The 15,988-nt window shown below is 40.1% G+C and overlaps 1 protein-coding gene across 1 annotated transcript in view; it reads left to right on the forward strand.

Annotated features, from left to right (window-relative positions):
• The window catches only part of LOC149029158 (pleckstrin homology (PH) domain-containing protein), a 156,781-nt gene that overhangs the window by 22,336 nt on the left and 118,457 nt on the right, over nucleotides 1–15,988 (forward strand). Inside the window, exons 7-15 of the mRNA XM_089140730.1 lie at nucleotides 493–594; nucleotides 680–868; nucleotides 1,223–1,383; nucleotides 7,475–7,645; nucleotides 8,206–8,298; nucleotides 8,402–8,726; nucleotides 8,808–8,912; nucleotides 8,989–9,081; nucleotides 9,179–9,246. Of these exons, the coding sequence (XP_088996856.1) occupies nucleotides 493–594; nucleotides 680–868; nucleotides 1,223–1,383; nucleotides 7,475–7,645; nucleotides 8,206–8,298; nucleotides 8,402–8,726; nucleotides 8,808–8,912; nucleotides 8,989–9,081; nucleotides 9,179–9,246 (1,307 nt within the window). The remainder of the gene's footprint in view (nucleotides 1–492; nucleotides 595–679; nucleotides 869–1,222; nucleotides 1,384–7,474; nucleotides 7,646–8,205; nucleotides 8,299–8,401; nucleotides 8,727–8,807; nucleotides 8,913–8,988; nucleotides 9,082–9,178; nucleotides 9,247–15,988) is intronic.

Genomic DNA, 15,988 nt, shown 5'->3' on the forward strand with positions numbered 1-15,988 from the left:
AATAAAAAGTGTTTGGTATACTTTTCTTAATATATGATGGATGCCTTCTGATTCAGGTTTATTTCTGTCTTTTGAGGAATTAACAATAGAACAAGCCATTTGGGTAGTTATGGGAAGTGCAAGTCAAATAAAAACTTTAAATTTTTCTGATATTGGGAAGTACAACTTAACTGGGTTGATCAGAATTGATTTTCTTTCTCCTCTTTTTATGCTTCTTTGCAACCAACACCTTTGTTCATTTTTTGTTACTTATCCTAAGATGTATCCAAGGTAGGGTATTGATTTATTTATTCTTTATTATTATAATTTTTTTTTTTTTGGGGGGGGGGGGGGGGGGTAGGGTTCGGGACTGTGGTGTTGGTAGTGATTGATATCATATCCTTCATTTTGAATCTACATTTGTATTTCTTATTAAAAAGATTGAAACTTATTTCTTTGATGGGGAGAATATGTTAATGACTACTACCTGGATTTATTCCCCTCTTTGTATAGGCAGTGGAGCTTGAGCGGTTGGCTCTTTATCTTGATTCTGACATTTGCCCATGGCACATTGGCAAACCATGGGAGGATTTGCTTCCTTCAGAGTGGAGTCAGGTACGCGAATGCCGGTCTTTATTGCAATCCCTATTCCTTATGTGTTGAGCTCAATCATGATTCTTTGAGCTTCCATGAACTTCAGATCTTTGAATTTGGTAATAGAAGTGGCAAATCAGCTGGCTCAGTAGTAGAAGAGCACGTTTACATTCTGCAACCCGTGACAGGTAATGCTAAGTATACAAAGCTGCGCCCAGATGAATCTACAAGTACAAGCCAACCTCGACAAAAAGCACTAATCAACTTGGACGATGTTACCCTTTGTTTACCAAAGGTTTGTCTGAATACCACTCTGTATGGATAGATAAAACTTTCATAAAATGTTGGACCAGATTACTTGACTGGTCACATGGTGGGCGCTGTGATCCTTTTCAGGATCAGAAGCATAATCTAATTGTGACCAGACATGAGGCAATAAACTAAGTCTACAATATTAGGACTCCAGTGCCTTGATCTGTAACCAAACGTCGCAAAAACATGTCACCCTTATGCTGGATGTCATTTTGGACCTGCTGTCAGACTATTCTATGGCAGCTTGACCCCAAGACCTGGATTGCTTGATCACTTGGCTACCTCAGAACTTGTGCTCACCATGGATCTTAAACAATTACTTCATTTGTGACTGCAGAATGGGTATAGAGATATCCTGAAGCTGGCTGATAATTTTGCTGCCTTCAATCAACGCCTGAGATATGCTCATTATCGGCCACTTGTCCCAGTAAAATCTGATCCTAGTTCTTGGTGGAAGTATGCTTGCAAAGCAGTATGTGACCAGATGAAGAAAGCAAGGTATTATAGTTACTTCTCATTTTCTTTGCATCAGAGTCTAGCATGGGCCATATAATACATTCTGTCTGTAAACAGGAAACAGATTTGAGTGACTAACCTCTTTAAGTATACACCACAAATACTCAGCTTCATCCCAATTCTCATCTAAATACGGTTGTATAAAGAGCACCCTAGTTCATGAGGTCTCGCTACTGCAAGGCCTACAAGGGGAAAGTTTAGACAGTCTTACATCCTGACCTAGCCGCGATTGGTGACTTCAACGATTGTATTGAGGACTCCGGTATTTCCGACCTCCATTGGTCTGGTCATCCCCTCACTTGGCATAATCGTCGAGCCGGTCCTTCCAGGATTGCCTCTAAGCTTGATTGCTTCCTCGCAAATGATTCTTGGTTCTCCTCTTTCCCTTCTTCCCATGCTTCTTTCTCCCACTGTAGCCTTTTTGATCATTCCCCCTGCTTTGTCCATCTCTCCCCTCTGCTTCTTTCGGTCCAAAGCCTATCAAATTCTTCGACGTGTGGACTTCGAGCCCGTGTTTCATTCCCATAGTCTGTGAAGCTTGGTCTATACCTGTCCACTGCCACTCTCTTCCTCTTGTTGCCTTTTCCCGGAAGCTCTATAACACTAAAGAAGCTCTTTGCTCTTGGAATTCCTCTACCTTTGACAACATCTCTTCTAGGGTCTCCTCCTGCCGCTTCAATCTGCAGCATATCCAGTCCTCCTCCTAAATAACCCCTCCAACCCTTCCCTTGCTGATGATGGAAAAGCTCTCTCCTCTGGAGCTTTCCCCCTCCTCTCTTTGGAAGAGAGTTTTCTCTGTTAGAAAGCTAGAATCAAATGGCTTGAGCTAGGAGACTCCAATTCTGCCTACTTTCATCGATCTCTCAAAGCTCGGAACAACTTCAACTCCATCCCATCCCTCATCACTATTAATGGCACTTTGATTTCGGACCCCCTAGCATCAAGGCTGAAATTATCTCTTTCTTCTCTAACCTTCTTTTGCCCCCTTCCCTCCCTCCCTCCCAACCTCATTAATAAATTTATTGATCCATCTATCCTCTCCTCCCACAGTGCTATTCCTTCCTCGGAAGAGATCCTTCTTTCCATCCGCTCCCTTAAGTCTAATAAGGCCTCGGGTTCTGATGGCTTTAGTATGGGTTTCTTCTTGGCCTTTGGGACCTCATTGAGGATGATTTTGTCCAGGCCATCCGGAGCTTCTTCTTTAACCTTTCTCAGCTCGTACCATCAACCAAACTTTTCTCTACCTCATTCCCAAGAAGCAAGGAGCCTCCTCTCTTTCCGACTTCCACCCCATTTCCCTCTACAACCTCCTTTACAAATTCATTTCTAAGGTCCTAGCGAATACACTTAAGAAGGTTATGCCTTCCCTTGTGAGCTCTAACCAATCCGCATTTATCTCGGGTCGAAGTATTGCGGACAACATCCTTCTTTGAACGGAAATTGTCCGATGTTTTGACAACTCACTCCCCGGCTGCTCTCCTTAAGGTTAACCTCCACAAAGCCTTTAATTCCATTCGCTGGTAATTTATTAGCGAGGTCCTCTCTTCCATGGGTTTCCCCCCTCCTTTCATCCACTGGATTGAGATCTGTATCTCCTCTCCTTGATTCTCCATAATCACCAATGTTTCCCTTGCGAATTTCTTCCCCTCTCGGGTTGGTATTCTCCAGGGCTGCCCCCTCTCCCCCTATCTTTTTTCCTTGGCCTTGGAAGTCCTCTCCCATATCCTCCAATCTAAAACTGACCATCTCCTCATCTCCCCCATCCCCAAATGCAAATCCCTTACGCTTACCCATCTTGCCTTTGCCGATGATCTCATGATCTTCTCTAAAGCAGATCACCTTTCCATCTCCTTAATTCTCTCCTCTCTCTCGCAATTCGAACCCCTCTCTGGCCTTCGGGTCAACCTTGTCAAATCCACTCTCTTTCTTTCCGGGGTCCCCGATCATCTCTATGCATCTCTTCTCTAGCTCTCGGGCTCCAAGCCTGGCTCCTTTTCAGTTGGCTATCTTGGCCTCCCTTTTATTCCTGGTAGACTCACCCGTCACCATTGTCTCCCTATGCTAGATCATATTCGTAAGAAGCTTCAGCTTTGGAAGGGCAAGCTTTTGTCTTATGCTGGCAGAGTGGTCCTCATCTGCTTCGTTCTTCAATCTTCCTATCTCTATTGGTGCAGAATCTTCTCCATTCCCAAATTAACCATCCATGCCATGGAATCCCTATTTTGTGCCTTCCTTTGGAAAGGGTAGGAAACCTCGCGTGTTATCCATCCAACTAGTTGGTCAACCATCTGCCACCTTACCTCTGAAGGAGGCCTGGGTATCTGTTGGATCATAGATGTTAATCTCGCCTGCCTCCTCAAACTCATTTGGAAATTTGCCTCCAAACATGAATCCTTCTGGGTTAAATGGGTTTGTTCGTATAATCGTATCTTCTTCGGTTTGACTCCCTTTGGACTGCCCCCATGCCCTTTAACCCCTCATGGGTTTGGAGGAAAATTCTCTTATTGCACCCCACCATCTCGGCAATTTCTACCTCTATCTTCTCCAGCCCTTCCACTTCCTTTTGGCTTGACCCGTGGTATGGGCATTCTCTTTAACCACTTTGGCCCCTGTGCTGTCGATGACTCCTACATCCCTAAATCCACCCCCTTGTATGTCTTCATCACAAACGGATCTTGGAATCCCACCCCTCTCCCCATTCTCACACAAGTTTGGGAAAATCTCCCCCCTCTCTCTGGCTCCTCTAGTGACCTCTCCATTTGCCTTCCCTCCCCCACTAAAACCTTTACCATAGCCTTAGCCTCTCATAATCAGTTTTTGGTATCCTTCCTCCTAGAGTCATCGTATCTTATGGCTCCAATCAACTCGAATTATGGACTCTTAACCTTATTGGTCATCCACATAATCAACGGGAAGTTTCCTCTCACGGGTTGTCTACCAGTCTTGAGCACCCATGAGCCCAGGTTTATTATGATGCTACCCTACTAATGAATGACTCCCACAATGTGATTGTGTCCTCTCACGGGTTCGCTACCAGTCTTGAGCGTCCACAATCTCCATTGTTGCCACTGGTCACTCGACCTTAATACCCATTTCGATAGGGTGTGATATGAAGGGGTTTCTAACCAAACACTTTTAGACATCCTAGGTATGACATCCAATAGTCATGGAAAGTGCCAAGGGGCATCATAGAAATGCGTCCCATACCACCTCCACTAATGTCCCATGATTGAAACACCTAATTGGCATTCCTTATTCCACAATCACAACCTAAGCATCCACATTACAATATGATTCCAATCACATCATTATATCATAATTCATTCACATTCCAACATTCACATTTTTGACAAATATGCCTAACTTCATTACCAATAACATTATGAAATTATGGAGGCATAACAATCATGATTAGGTCCTAAAACAGTAATATAGAACATGCATTCAAGTCTTATTACAAATAAGAAAGTAACTTAGGTTATATGTAAGTGAACGTCCTTACCTTGTTGTCGATTTGAAACTTTTGAAGAGTAAGCCAAAAGATGGATTCGAACTTGCCCAAAAAGTCCTAATAATATGATGATTCAATGTTAGGAACAAACGCTAAAGGTTCGAAGATGAAAAGAGGGCAAATCAAGGCATTCTGCTATCAACAATACCTTTGGTCGCCTACCTTGGTCGCATGAAACTGCCAAGCCAATCGACCAAGGTTGCTGTGGATAGACAGCAAAACCTAAAATCAATCGTAAACTCATCGTTTGGGTTTCAAACCACTCTGAAATTAATTAGAAAACTCCAAAATAATGGTAGGACACTATCTAGTATGATTTAAGCATTAATCAAGGCCAACTAAATGAAAACCTAACGAGTCTTATATTAGGTTTCATCCGAAATCAAACCGCAGATTCACGTATAGACTGAAATGAATGGAGATTCACAGTGGAATAAGGTATGAAAACATCATAGAATATGATCTAACGTGAATTGGAAATCAGACTAATCAACAAGAATAAAAATCACGTAGATTTATATTAGGTCTTTACCTAAATCACACCGTGAAGTTTATGGAAGAGCTATAGTGAATGGAGATTCACTCTTGAACTAAGAGAATGGAAGAATATTTCATTATGGTAAATTTAGACCTTCTTCAAAGTCTTTACAGTAGGTAGACACTATAGAGAAAGTAGAACTAGAGAGAAGAGAGTGAATGCTAACCTTGCAGAAGAAGAATCGTTGGACGCAAAACTTCACGGATGCTTCGAAATCTTCCTTCACCTTGGAGAGGGTTCTCTAGAGTGTCTCTGACAGCCTTAGGACACAATGACACGTTTTAGAACGAAAATTGATTAAATAGGGCTTCGAAAACCTAATTTCTCAAAAGTGACAATTCTTCCCTGAAACTAGTTGGTCGCTTGAGTTTCCGGGCTCGGGCGACCAAGAGTTTCTGGCTCGGGGCGACCAAGGCAGGCTGCCAACTGTCCCCTTTTGATCCAAACAACATTTTTGGTGCTCTGAAAGCTCTATCTTCCTCTTGGGTCCTTTCCAAGTTATAGAAGGGTCTTACCTAGTTTTTCGGGACCTTCCACTTGTGCCATTACTGTATTCTTGATCCATCTACCAAGTCCGTCAACACTCAAGTTAGATCTGCTTCTCAAATCCAACAAGGTTTCTATCTTAGCATCATCCCCATCTACTTCCATTGGTTCTAAGTCAAATCCAATGGGTTCAATTTGGATGGCCCATAGTTGCCTTCTTCCTGCACTCTGGGTTTTCGAACCTACAATATAGATTTCTGGGTTAGGGTTGTGAGGGATTTCATATATATAATGGTGGTACATTGTTTATTAATTGTTTTATTTTCTGAACAGTTTTTATATACTCGATGTTAAATCTGTTTTCTCCCTTAGTAGATGTCTTAGCGTTTAGCGATATTAAATATTTTCCTAAAACTTTTATGAATGGTCTTGCTTGATTAGCAAGTCCTATAAAACTTCTTATTTGGGTTATGTCTTGCAATCTATTTGGGTAATCAAGAAGCTTTTTACTTATGAGGTTGTAATGTGATTGTTACTTAAATGAAATACTGTTTGTAAATGGTTTATGTGTTCCTTTTCCGTTTTGGAAAATACTAGTATGTCATCAATATACACACAGCTGAATAATTTATGTTCTAGTGTCTATATAGATTCAGTATTTGATACGGTTTTACCCTTATTTTTTTACTGTTAAAACACATGTTAATCAAAGTCATCCGCATAAATAAGATTAAACTCTTTATCTTAATTCTCAATGCATCATAACGGCTGTCCACCCCATTTTAATTTTTGTATTATTTCGTATTACTTTAGATAGAAATAAGGCCAATACATTATACCAAGTACTTCTATTTATGTTTATTGGTCCAGTAATCATAAACTTAAATTATTACTGAAGAGAGCCTGAGTTATCTGTTACAGCCTGCAACTTGAATTGCTCCACAAAAATTGGGGTTCCAAAACCCAAGATTCTTTCAAAGCAATAGGAGCTGTAGAAGTAATAATAAGAGTAACAGACCAGTTACAAGTCCTAATATGTAGAACATGTTGGAGGAAATGTTGAACACAAGCTAACCGTCCTACTATGTAAAAGGCAGTCAAAGTTCAAATTCTAGATGAAAAGGTGCCACCACCTCAAATCTTATTGTACAAGCCTTCCTGGATTTCTAACTAAAATTATTTTTTATTGTTATGGAATAGTAACTTTAAAATTTTTTAATGTACTTCCATAGTCTTCCATGTTATTTCTCTTATTACTATTTTCACTAATGGGAACTTTCCTAGTAACTGAAAATATGAACTGCTTGTCCTTGACCTCATAAGAACGTTGTACATTGTGAATTTTTCTTCGTTTTGGAAAGAAATACTGCCAACTTTTCTTTTGTCTTTCTCTTGAATAAATGTTTCTCATAAATGGGGTGTGTTTCTGCCCCCCCCCCCACCCTTTTTGGGGGTGGTGACAAATTTTGTGGCAGTGGGAAGCTTTTATTTTTTCTTTTATTATTTTATTGAGGGTGACATTTTTTTTTGGGTGGCAGTGGAAAGCTGTCATGGGAACAGGTCCTGAAGGATGCAAGCTTACGTAAGAGATATATTTCTCTTTATGCTTCTCTACTGAAATCTGATCCTAGTAGAGTGGTGGTTGATGATAACAAAGAAATTGAGGAGCTAGATCGTGGACTTGATATCGAAGTCATTCTTCAGTGGAGGTACGTGCACTTAAGCCAGTTTGGAAATTAGAAACTGCTTCAGATGGTGGTATAGGATGTGTCAATTTCTACTGAAATTTTATATCAGAACTTGAAGAATCCCATGTTGGTCTCTGAAATGTAGTACCCAGGGAAGCCAGATGTCAGAGTTTCTCGTTATTTGCATCTTGTTTTTCCTAATTTCTGGGAAACAACTGGTTCCTTCACACTTTTAATCATCACCAAATATTGTGCTTCAGATCTCTAATTATTTACAATACAGCAAGCATGTGAAATGTGAATGAAATATAAAACGGAAGAGGTTGAGACCAACTGCCCCCGGCCCCCACCCCAAAAAAAAAAATAAAAAAATGAAAAAAATCCGTTCAGTTAACTTTACCTTTTTAGGGAGCAAAATATCAGAAATAAGATACAAAAAATTCATCTGTTGCAATTAAGGTTCTCTTTCTTTCATTACCTTTTCTCCGGGAAGAGGAGAAAGAAAAAATGAAGGAAAGGAACAAACTTCACATTGCTTCTGTTTCAGGAGCTGTATTTACTGGATTCTTGTGTGCCTGCAGGATGTTGGCTCACAAATTTGTGGAGCAGTCAGTAGAATCAGACATCTATAATAGAAACCAGAAAGCAAAGAAATCGTGGTGGTCCTTCGGATGGTAGATAATTTTATGTTGAGATTATTATTTGCTCCAGTTCATCTTATATTATTGTTTTTTCTGATAATTGAGCTATTGGTGAACAAATATACACATTTTTCAGGACGGGGCAATCCATGAAGGATGAAAGTCAAACATGGCATTTCACTGAGGATGACATGGAGAGATTGAATAAAGTAATTGGGTACAAGGAAGCTGATTCTGAACATTTGTTGACAACTCAAGATAGGGGAAACATGCTTCATACGTTTTTGGAGGTTCACATGAAACGTAATGCTTCTAAGCTTACAGATGAGACTCATGAGTGTCTTGCTGAATTATCCTGTCAAGGCTTGGATTGCTTTGCCTGTTTATATTCAGAAGCAAAAGTTTTTGATCTGAAGTTGGGATCATATCAGTTGTCATCACCAAATGGAACCCTGGCAGAGGTTTGAACCTATTTCTCTCATGTATACATTTTTATCACATTTGTGCTAACAACCTCAAATATTTATCTTTTGTCCTTGCAGAGTGCTACAATGAATGATTCTTTGGTTGGGGTCTTTTCATACAAGCCTTTTGATGCTAATGTGGATTGGAGTCTGGTTGCAAAAGCTTCCCCATGTTACATGACTGTATGCTATTCTGCTGTTGTTTTCTATTGCTGCATGAGTTGCTTTATTGGCATTTACTGATGGATATTTATAACAGTATCTGAAGGATCCCATTGACCAAATAATCAGCTTCTTTGAAAGCAGCACTGTTAGTCAGACCATAGCCTTGGAAACTGCAGCTGCAGTACAGGTATCAATTTTTATCTAAATTTGTTGGCATAGGTTTTCATTTTTTTTTCCCATTCTGGTTTTTATTTCTGTACTGATAATGAGTGTTCTTTGTGAAGATGACAATAGATGGAGTCAAGCGTACTGCTCAACAACATGTCAACAGAGCATTGAAGGATCAAATGAGGTTTTTATTAATTTTAAAGTTTATGTTTAGCTGTACTCATGAATTAGATATCATTATCGGGTAATGCAATAAATGTCTGTGGTTACTAGTTGATGATGGATTCTTGGAGTCTTGGGCATAATTTCTAAATGCAGAGTGGTTTTATAGTAATTTCGGTGGAAATTGTGCAAAATATTTCAATTTTGAGAAGCCTTGAAATGAACCAGGGGCTGATGCTCAGGCATACCAGATTTTAGTGGATTTTTCCTTTTTCTTTTTGACATCTTGACAAAAAATTTGGTCAGTTCAGTATGATTTTGATGAAATTTTGACTCAAATGAAATTTTGAGTTTTTGCCTAAGAAACCTAGAACTTCTACAAAAGCTAATGTCTCTAGCAAAATCCATTTTGCTTGTGAATCAAGGCTTTCTGGTCAACTTTGAGCCTTTCAAATCTATGTTTGTGTGGATTTGAAGTTGGAAGTTAACAAATGTATTGAACAAAGGGAAACATGGAGAAAGAAGGTTGAATGAGATGGAGCAGAAGAATAGATGAGAAGATGGTGAATGTTGTCTTGACTCTTGAGTATTTTCATAGCTTGTGCCCTGAAGGGAGAGGGAAAAAAAAAATATGTATATATATTGAAAGAGATGCTACGTGTTGACTTTTTGAAATGCTGAGAAGAGATGGAGGAGAGAGAAACTCTGGAGAAAGAAGCTTTGGAGAAAGATGGTGCACATAGGTCTTCGGATAGGGCTGCTAATGGCTTCTCTCAGAAGATGGACGGTGGGAAATCTTACGCTGGGGTGGTAGGGACTTCCATTATGCCTGAGATTGATTCCCTCCCATCCCCTATGCAGGCTGGATCTTATCGGCATATTGTTATTCCTCAATCTGAGTATGAATTGCAGCGCACTCAATTTCGTTTCTCCTTGATTGGGAGGGCAAACTTTCGTCAGACAACAATGGATGCTTTACGTGATCTAGCTTCTAAATCATGGAAACTGAAACAAGGAGTTTCTTTTCATTCCTTGGGAAAGGGTTTCGTGATTTTTCAATTTAGATGTGAGGAAGATTTGTTAGAAGTTTGGAGAAGAGGTGTCTGGAATATTGGCAATCAACTGATTCGATTCCAACGTTGGCGTCCGGATTTTAACATTCATGCTCCTTAACCGTCTGCCAAACTGGTTTGGATTCGTTTCCCTGATCTTCCTCTTGAATACTGGCATGCCAAGGTATTACTTTCTATTGCTAAGATGGTAGGTCGTCCTGTTTCTTTAGACCGTCATACTCGTCTTGGTTCTGTGGGACATTACTCAAGAATTCTGGTGGAATTAGAATTGGAAGCTGAGCGTGTGTCTGAAGTTCAAATAGAACGCCTTGAACCTGGTTCTACACGTGTTTTCAGATTCATTCAAAAGGTGATCTATGATGATAGAATTCAAAGATGTTTTCGATGCAATCGAGAAGGTCATTTGGGCAAAAATTGCAATGTTAATATGCCTTCAGCTAAAGAGAAGTTTGTTCCTCATCACTTGGCGCATGAAGATGCGGTTCTGAATGATGGTCCTAATTCTATTAGGATTGCAAAGACGCTGGAGTTTGAGGGTGAGAGTAATTTGTCCTCTCAAGTGGTTCATGCGGCTTTAGTGGAGGCAGGGCTAGTGGACTCTCCGTCGGCCAATGAGAATTTAGTTAATTCTTTTTTAAATCAAGGGGTTTCTGATAATGAGGTGTTGGTTTTGGGTAAGGACTCTTCTTCGAATCCTAGCCAAGAGAGCGACCCTTTTGAAATTCAAAAAATCCTTGATGCGGATAAGAGTTCTAAATCTCATGGAAACCTTCTTTTGGTTGATGGTTTTGACTTTCAAAATGGTGTGGTTATTGGTTCGGCCACAAATTTTGAATTTCAAAAATCCTTAGATGTAGATAAGTGTTCTAAGTTTATTGGTAACTCTCCTTTGGAGAGTTCACTAGTAGGACCCGAAGATAAGATTGACGATTGTGATTCAGCCAAGCATTTTGAATTTCAAAATGTCCATGTTTCGGGTAAGACTTCTATTCAAATTGAAAACCTTACGTTGGGGGATTCATTGGTGGGACCCAATGATAAGAAGGAAGGGTGTGATTCGGCCAAGCATTTTGAATTTCAAAATGATCATGTTGCGGGTAAGACTTCTATTCAAATTGAAAACCCTACTTTGGGGGATTCATTTGTGGGACCCATTGATAAGAATGAAGGGTGTGTTTCGACCAAGCATTTTGAATTTCAAACAGGTCATGCTGTAGATAAGAGTTTTATTCTACTTGAAAACCTTAATTTGGGGGATTCATTGGTGGGACCCAATGCTGTAAATGCACTAAGAGGTTCGACCAAAGAAGGAAGGTATTTTAGAGAGAAAGGGGCTGACGTGGCAACTAGGGAGAATGCGTTGGACTCTAGTGGGGCCCAGAAGAGTTCGGACATATTTGAAAATGATGGAACGCTGCAATTGGAAGTTGTTCCTCCTCCTTCGTCTTCTATCTCAATGAGGGATGAAGGCTCTCCTCGTCGGAACCTGGTCGTCCTAAGAAGGCTCATGCAGTGAAGAAAGTGGCTACAAGTAAAAAGGGTTTGTTGGCAGAGGAATTCAAGAAGGTAGATGCTTGCTTTAGGGAAAGTCTCTACAAGAAATAAGAGCCTCTCATTGGGAGAGGAAAGTGCTGCTTTGTAACTGTTGATATGAAGCTTTTCTTTTGGAATATTCGTGGCATTGGTAATGCGTCTGGTAGGAGGGCCCTTAAAATGCTGTTAATGACTCATCAACCAGACATTTTTTGTGTCGCTGAACCAAAAGTGGATGTTAGTAAGTGCCCAATTCTCTTTATTAATAGATTGGGATATTCTTTTAATTTTGTGTATAATTTTCGGCAAGAGAAAGTTCCGAATCTTTGGGTCTTTTGGAAGAGAGAGTTGCAGTAGCCCTCTGTTCTCTCTTCATCTGACCAACAACTCTCTCTTCAATTCAAGTGGCAAGGTGTCCAATTTGGTTTATCAGTGGTTCATGCTTGTTGTGATAGATCTGATCGCAGACGGCTTTGGGAGGATCTTATTGCTCTCCCTTTGTCCAGCTTACCATTTTTTGTTATGGGGGACTTTAATGCAGTGTTACGGGTGTCCGAAAGGAGGGGTTCAAGCAGATTCCAATTGGGTGCAGCAGCTGATTTTCAGGCTACCATTGATGCTTGTGAGCTTTTTGAAGTTCCATCTTCGGGTAGAAAATTTACATGGTCAAACCAACGCAAAGTTGGTAATGTTCGTTCGGTCCTTGATAGAAGTTTCTTCAATGCCAGATGGTTAGAGTTGTTTGGTGATTCTAAACAGATCACTCTTCCGACACACTCGTCTGATCACTCTCCGATTTGTGTCTTTGTTGACAAAGGTGTCAAACCAGTAAACTCTCCTTTCGGGTTGAATAATTTTTGGATGACTGACGATTCTTTTTTAGAGGTGGTTCGTTTGGCTTGGGTGGAACCGGTTGTTGGTGATCCCATTTTTGTACTAGCACAGAGATTGAAGAATGTTAAGCAGCGTCTTAAAGCTTGGGCAAAAATGACATTTCCTAATCTTTTTATTGAAGTACAGCAAGCGGAGAAAGATCTAGCATCCTTTCAAACTAATATTGATCAACTTGATATGACAGATGAATATTTTGATCAAGAGGCTTCCTTGAAGTCAAAACTTGTACAAGCAATGGATCGTTTGGACTCTCTTCTTCGGCAGAAAGCAAAGGTCAGGTGGTTGAGGGAGGGAGATAGGAATTCAAAATTTTTCCATCTCTCTACTAAACTTAGAAGGAATAAAAACACTGTTAAATCTTTGCGAAGAATGGATGACACTTGGACATCAAGTTCGGTTGAACTGCAGGATTATGTGGTGACTTACTTTGAAAACTATCATAAAGCTGGTTCCTACTTGGGACACCCAGAGTTGTTGTCTGTGATTCCATAAGTGCTGATGGATGATGATTGTTTATTACTTGAAGGTTTGCCCTTTAATGAGGAGATCAAAGGAGTGGTATGGGACCTAGATCCTGACAGTTCTCCAGGACCAGATGGCTTTCCGGGAAGTTTTTTTCGCAAATGCTGGGATATTGTTTCAGCTGATTTTGGGGCTGTTGTTCGATCCTTCTTTCGAAAAGGAAAACTTCCAAAAGGGGTAAATAATTGTTTCCTCACTTTAGTTCCCAAGGTGGAGAATGCAGCTACACTGGACAAATTTCGGCCTCTATGTATAGGGAATTTTTTTTGCAAAGCATTGTCAAAGATAATGGCTTCTCGGCTGAGTCCTCTTTTGCCTAAGCTTATTTCTGAGGAGCAAGAAGCTTTCCAGAAAGGTAAGATGATTTCTGAAAATATTGCTGTCGCTTCTGAACTTACAAATATTTTACATTCTTCTGTTAGAGGGGGAGGGATGGGAATTAAGATTGATATTATGAAGGCTTATGATACTCTATCATGGGAGTTTTTATTCTTGGTCTTGAAGGCTTTCGGATTTTCAAATAGATGGGTTGGTTGGATTCATGAGATGCTTCAGTCTACTAGAATCTCAATTTTATTGAATGGGGGACCAGTTGGATTCTTTGGAGTTGAGAAAGGGCTTCGGCAAGGGGACCCTTTATCTCCTCTTCTTTTTCTTCTTGCAGAAGAGGTACTATACAGGGGCATTCATTCTTTGATAGCTGCTGGTAGATTGAGAGCTTTGCCAGGTCCCAGGGGAGTAGAAGTTCCTTCCGTTCTGATGTATGCTAATTTTTTCAAATGCTTCTTTATGTTATGTTAAAGCTTTGAAAAATTTCTTATCGAAGTATCAAGAATTTTTGGGTCAACATATTAGTTTGGAGAAGAGTAAGCTTTTTCTTGGACGTGTGTGCCTCCTAGTCGAAAACAGAAAATTGTGGACATATTAAATATCTCAATTGCTCTCTTTCCTACTCGATATCTGGGGATAGATATTTTTAAAGGAAGAGTTACTCGTGTCAGATTGCTGTCAGTTTTAGACAAGATTAAGAATCGGCTACAAGGGTGGTGTGGAAAGTCTGTTATCTTTGGCGGGTAGAGTGGAGTTGGTACGTTCAGTTATTTCTAGCATGCCAATTCATAATTTTTCGATGTCTTGGTGGCCTAGCTCTATTATTTCTCAAGCGAGAGGCTTGGATGCGTAACTTCATTTGGACAGGGGAGTATAGAGGTGTGAAGAAGGTTACAGTGTCTTGGGAAAAAGTATGTACTCCAAAATGTGAGGGTGGTTTGGGTATTCGGAGATTAAGAGATGTCAAGTTTGCTTCCTTATGCAAGTTGGCTTGGACAATTAAACATAAACACTCTGTTTTTGCTCATTTTTTAAAGGGGAAGATGGTGGACAAAAGAGGAAATTTAAAGATTTATGGGCAGCAGTCATCTTTGATGTTGGGATTGAGGAAGGTTTGGGGTTTTGTTCAAGCTAATGAACGGTGGTCAGTTGGAAATGGTCAGAATATAAATTTCTGGTTTGACAGATGGTTGGGGAATTTTACCATTGCAGACTATGTTGGTATTCCTCTAGATTTAGAGGGTCATTTGAAATTGACTGTTGCAGATTGTTTACAACAAGGGGAGTGGAGATTTCCAGTAGTGGACAATGCCAAATTTCAAGAGGTAATCTCTCTTATTATGTTATATCCTGTACCTTGTGCTGGTTTTGTTGATGTTTGTCATTGGCAAGGTTCAGTGGGGGGAGAGTTTAGTTTTCGATTGGCATGGGATCTCTATCGTAGAAAAGGAGAACAACTGGAATGGGCTAAAAGTATTTGGAAGTTTTCTGTTGGAGACTTTTTCATGATAGGCTACCTGTTGATGCCTTGTTGACTCGGAAAGGGATTATGCTGGCCTCTCGTTGTAATCTATGTGGTAAAGCTTCAGAGGACATAGGACATCTCTTTCTTCACTGCTTATTTTCACGTGGATGTGGAGAAGCTTTTGCAGCAAAGTTTGGTTATAGTTGGACAGTAAAAGATTCGATTGTAGAGTCGTTCAAGGCTTGGAAACACCAGGCTTCACAGTCTCCTTTTCAGACTGCTTGGATTAATGGATGTTGTTTGCTTTTATACTTTCTTTGGATGGTCCGCAATCAAATTCGGTTTGAAAATTTAAATTTCAGGACTGATGAGGTGGTGAGTTTAATTTTTTCAGACTTAGTACAGTTTGGCTTTAAAATGGATGGAAGAAAAGTAACTCCTACCATTTTTTCGGATGCAAGAAGACTGGGCCTTCACTTCTCTGTTTTTAGTGCTGCTCCTCCACAAGAAATTTTTTGGGTGTCCTCCTGTTGTAGGTTGGGTTAAACTAAATATTGATGGGTCTTCTTTAGGCAATCCAGGAAGGTCTGGCGGTGGAGGAGTATTTCGAAATGAAGTTGCTGCGGTGGTTTTTAATTTCAGTATTTTTTTAAATGTTAAAACCAACTTTGAGGCTGAATTGGAAACTTTCATTCACGGATTACGTTGGGCAAGGCATTTACAAATTAAAAAGCTTTGGGTAGAAAGTGATTCAAAAGCTGTGGTGACTTTAATACAGCAGAAGAAAATACCTTGGTATATCTTTCATATGTGGAGAGAGTTACAAGAATATTTGTTGACTATAGATTGAAAGATTTCACATTGCTATCGGTGAAACTAATACAGTGGCAGATTTTTTGGCAAATTCGGCAGCTAGAACAGGAACTTCTGATATTAACATTCCTTGG

The sequence above is a fragment of the Hakea prostrata genome, chromosome 1 (genome assembly GCF_041222555.1).
Source record: "Hakea prostrata isolate BN-2017 chromosome 1, UWA_Hpros_2, whole genome shotgun sequence".
In the NCBI taxonomy this organism is placed as follows: domain Eukaryota; kingdom Viridiplantae; phylum Streptophyta; class Magnoliopsida; order Proteales; family Proteaceae; genus Hakea; species Hakea prostrata.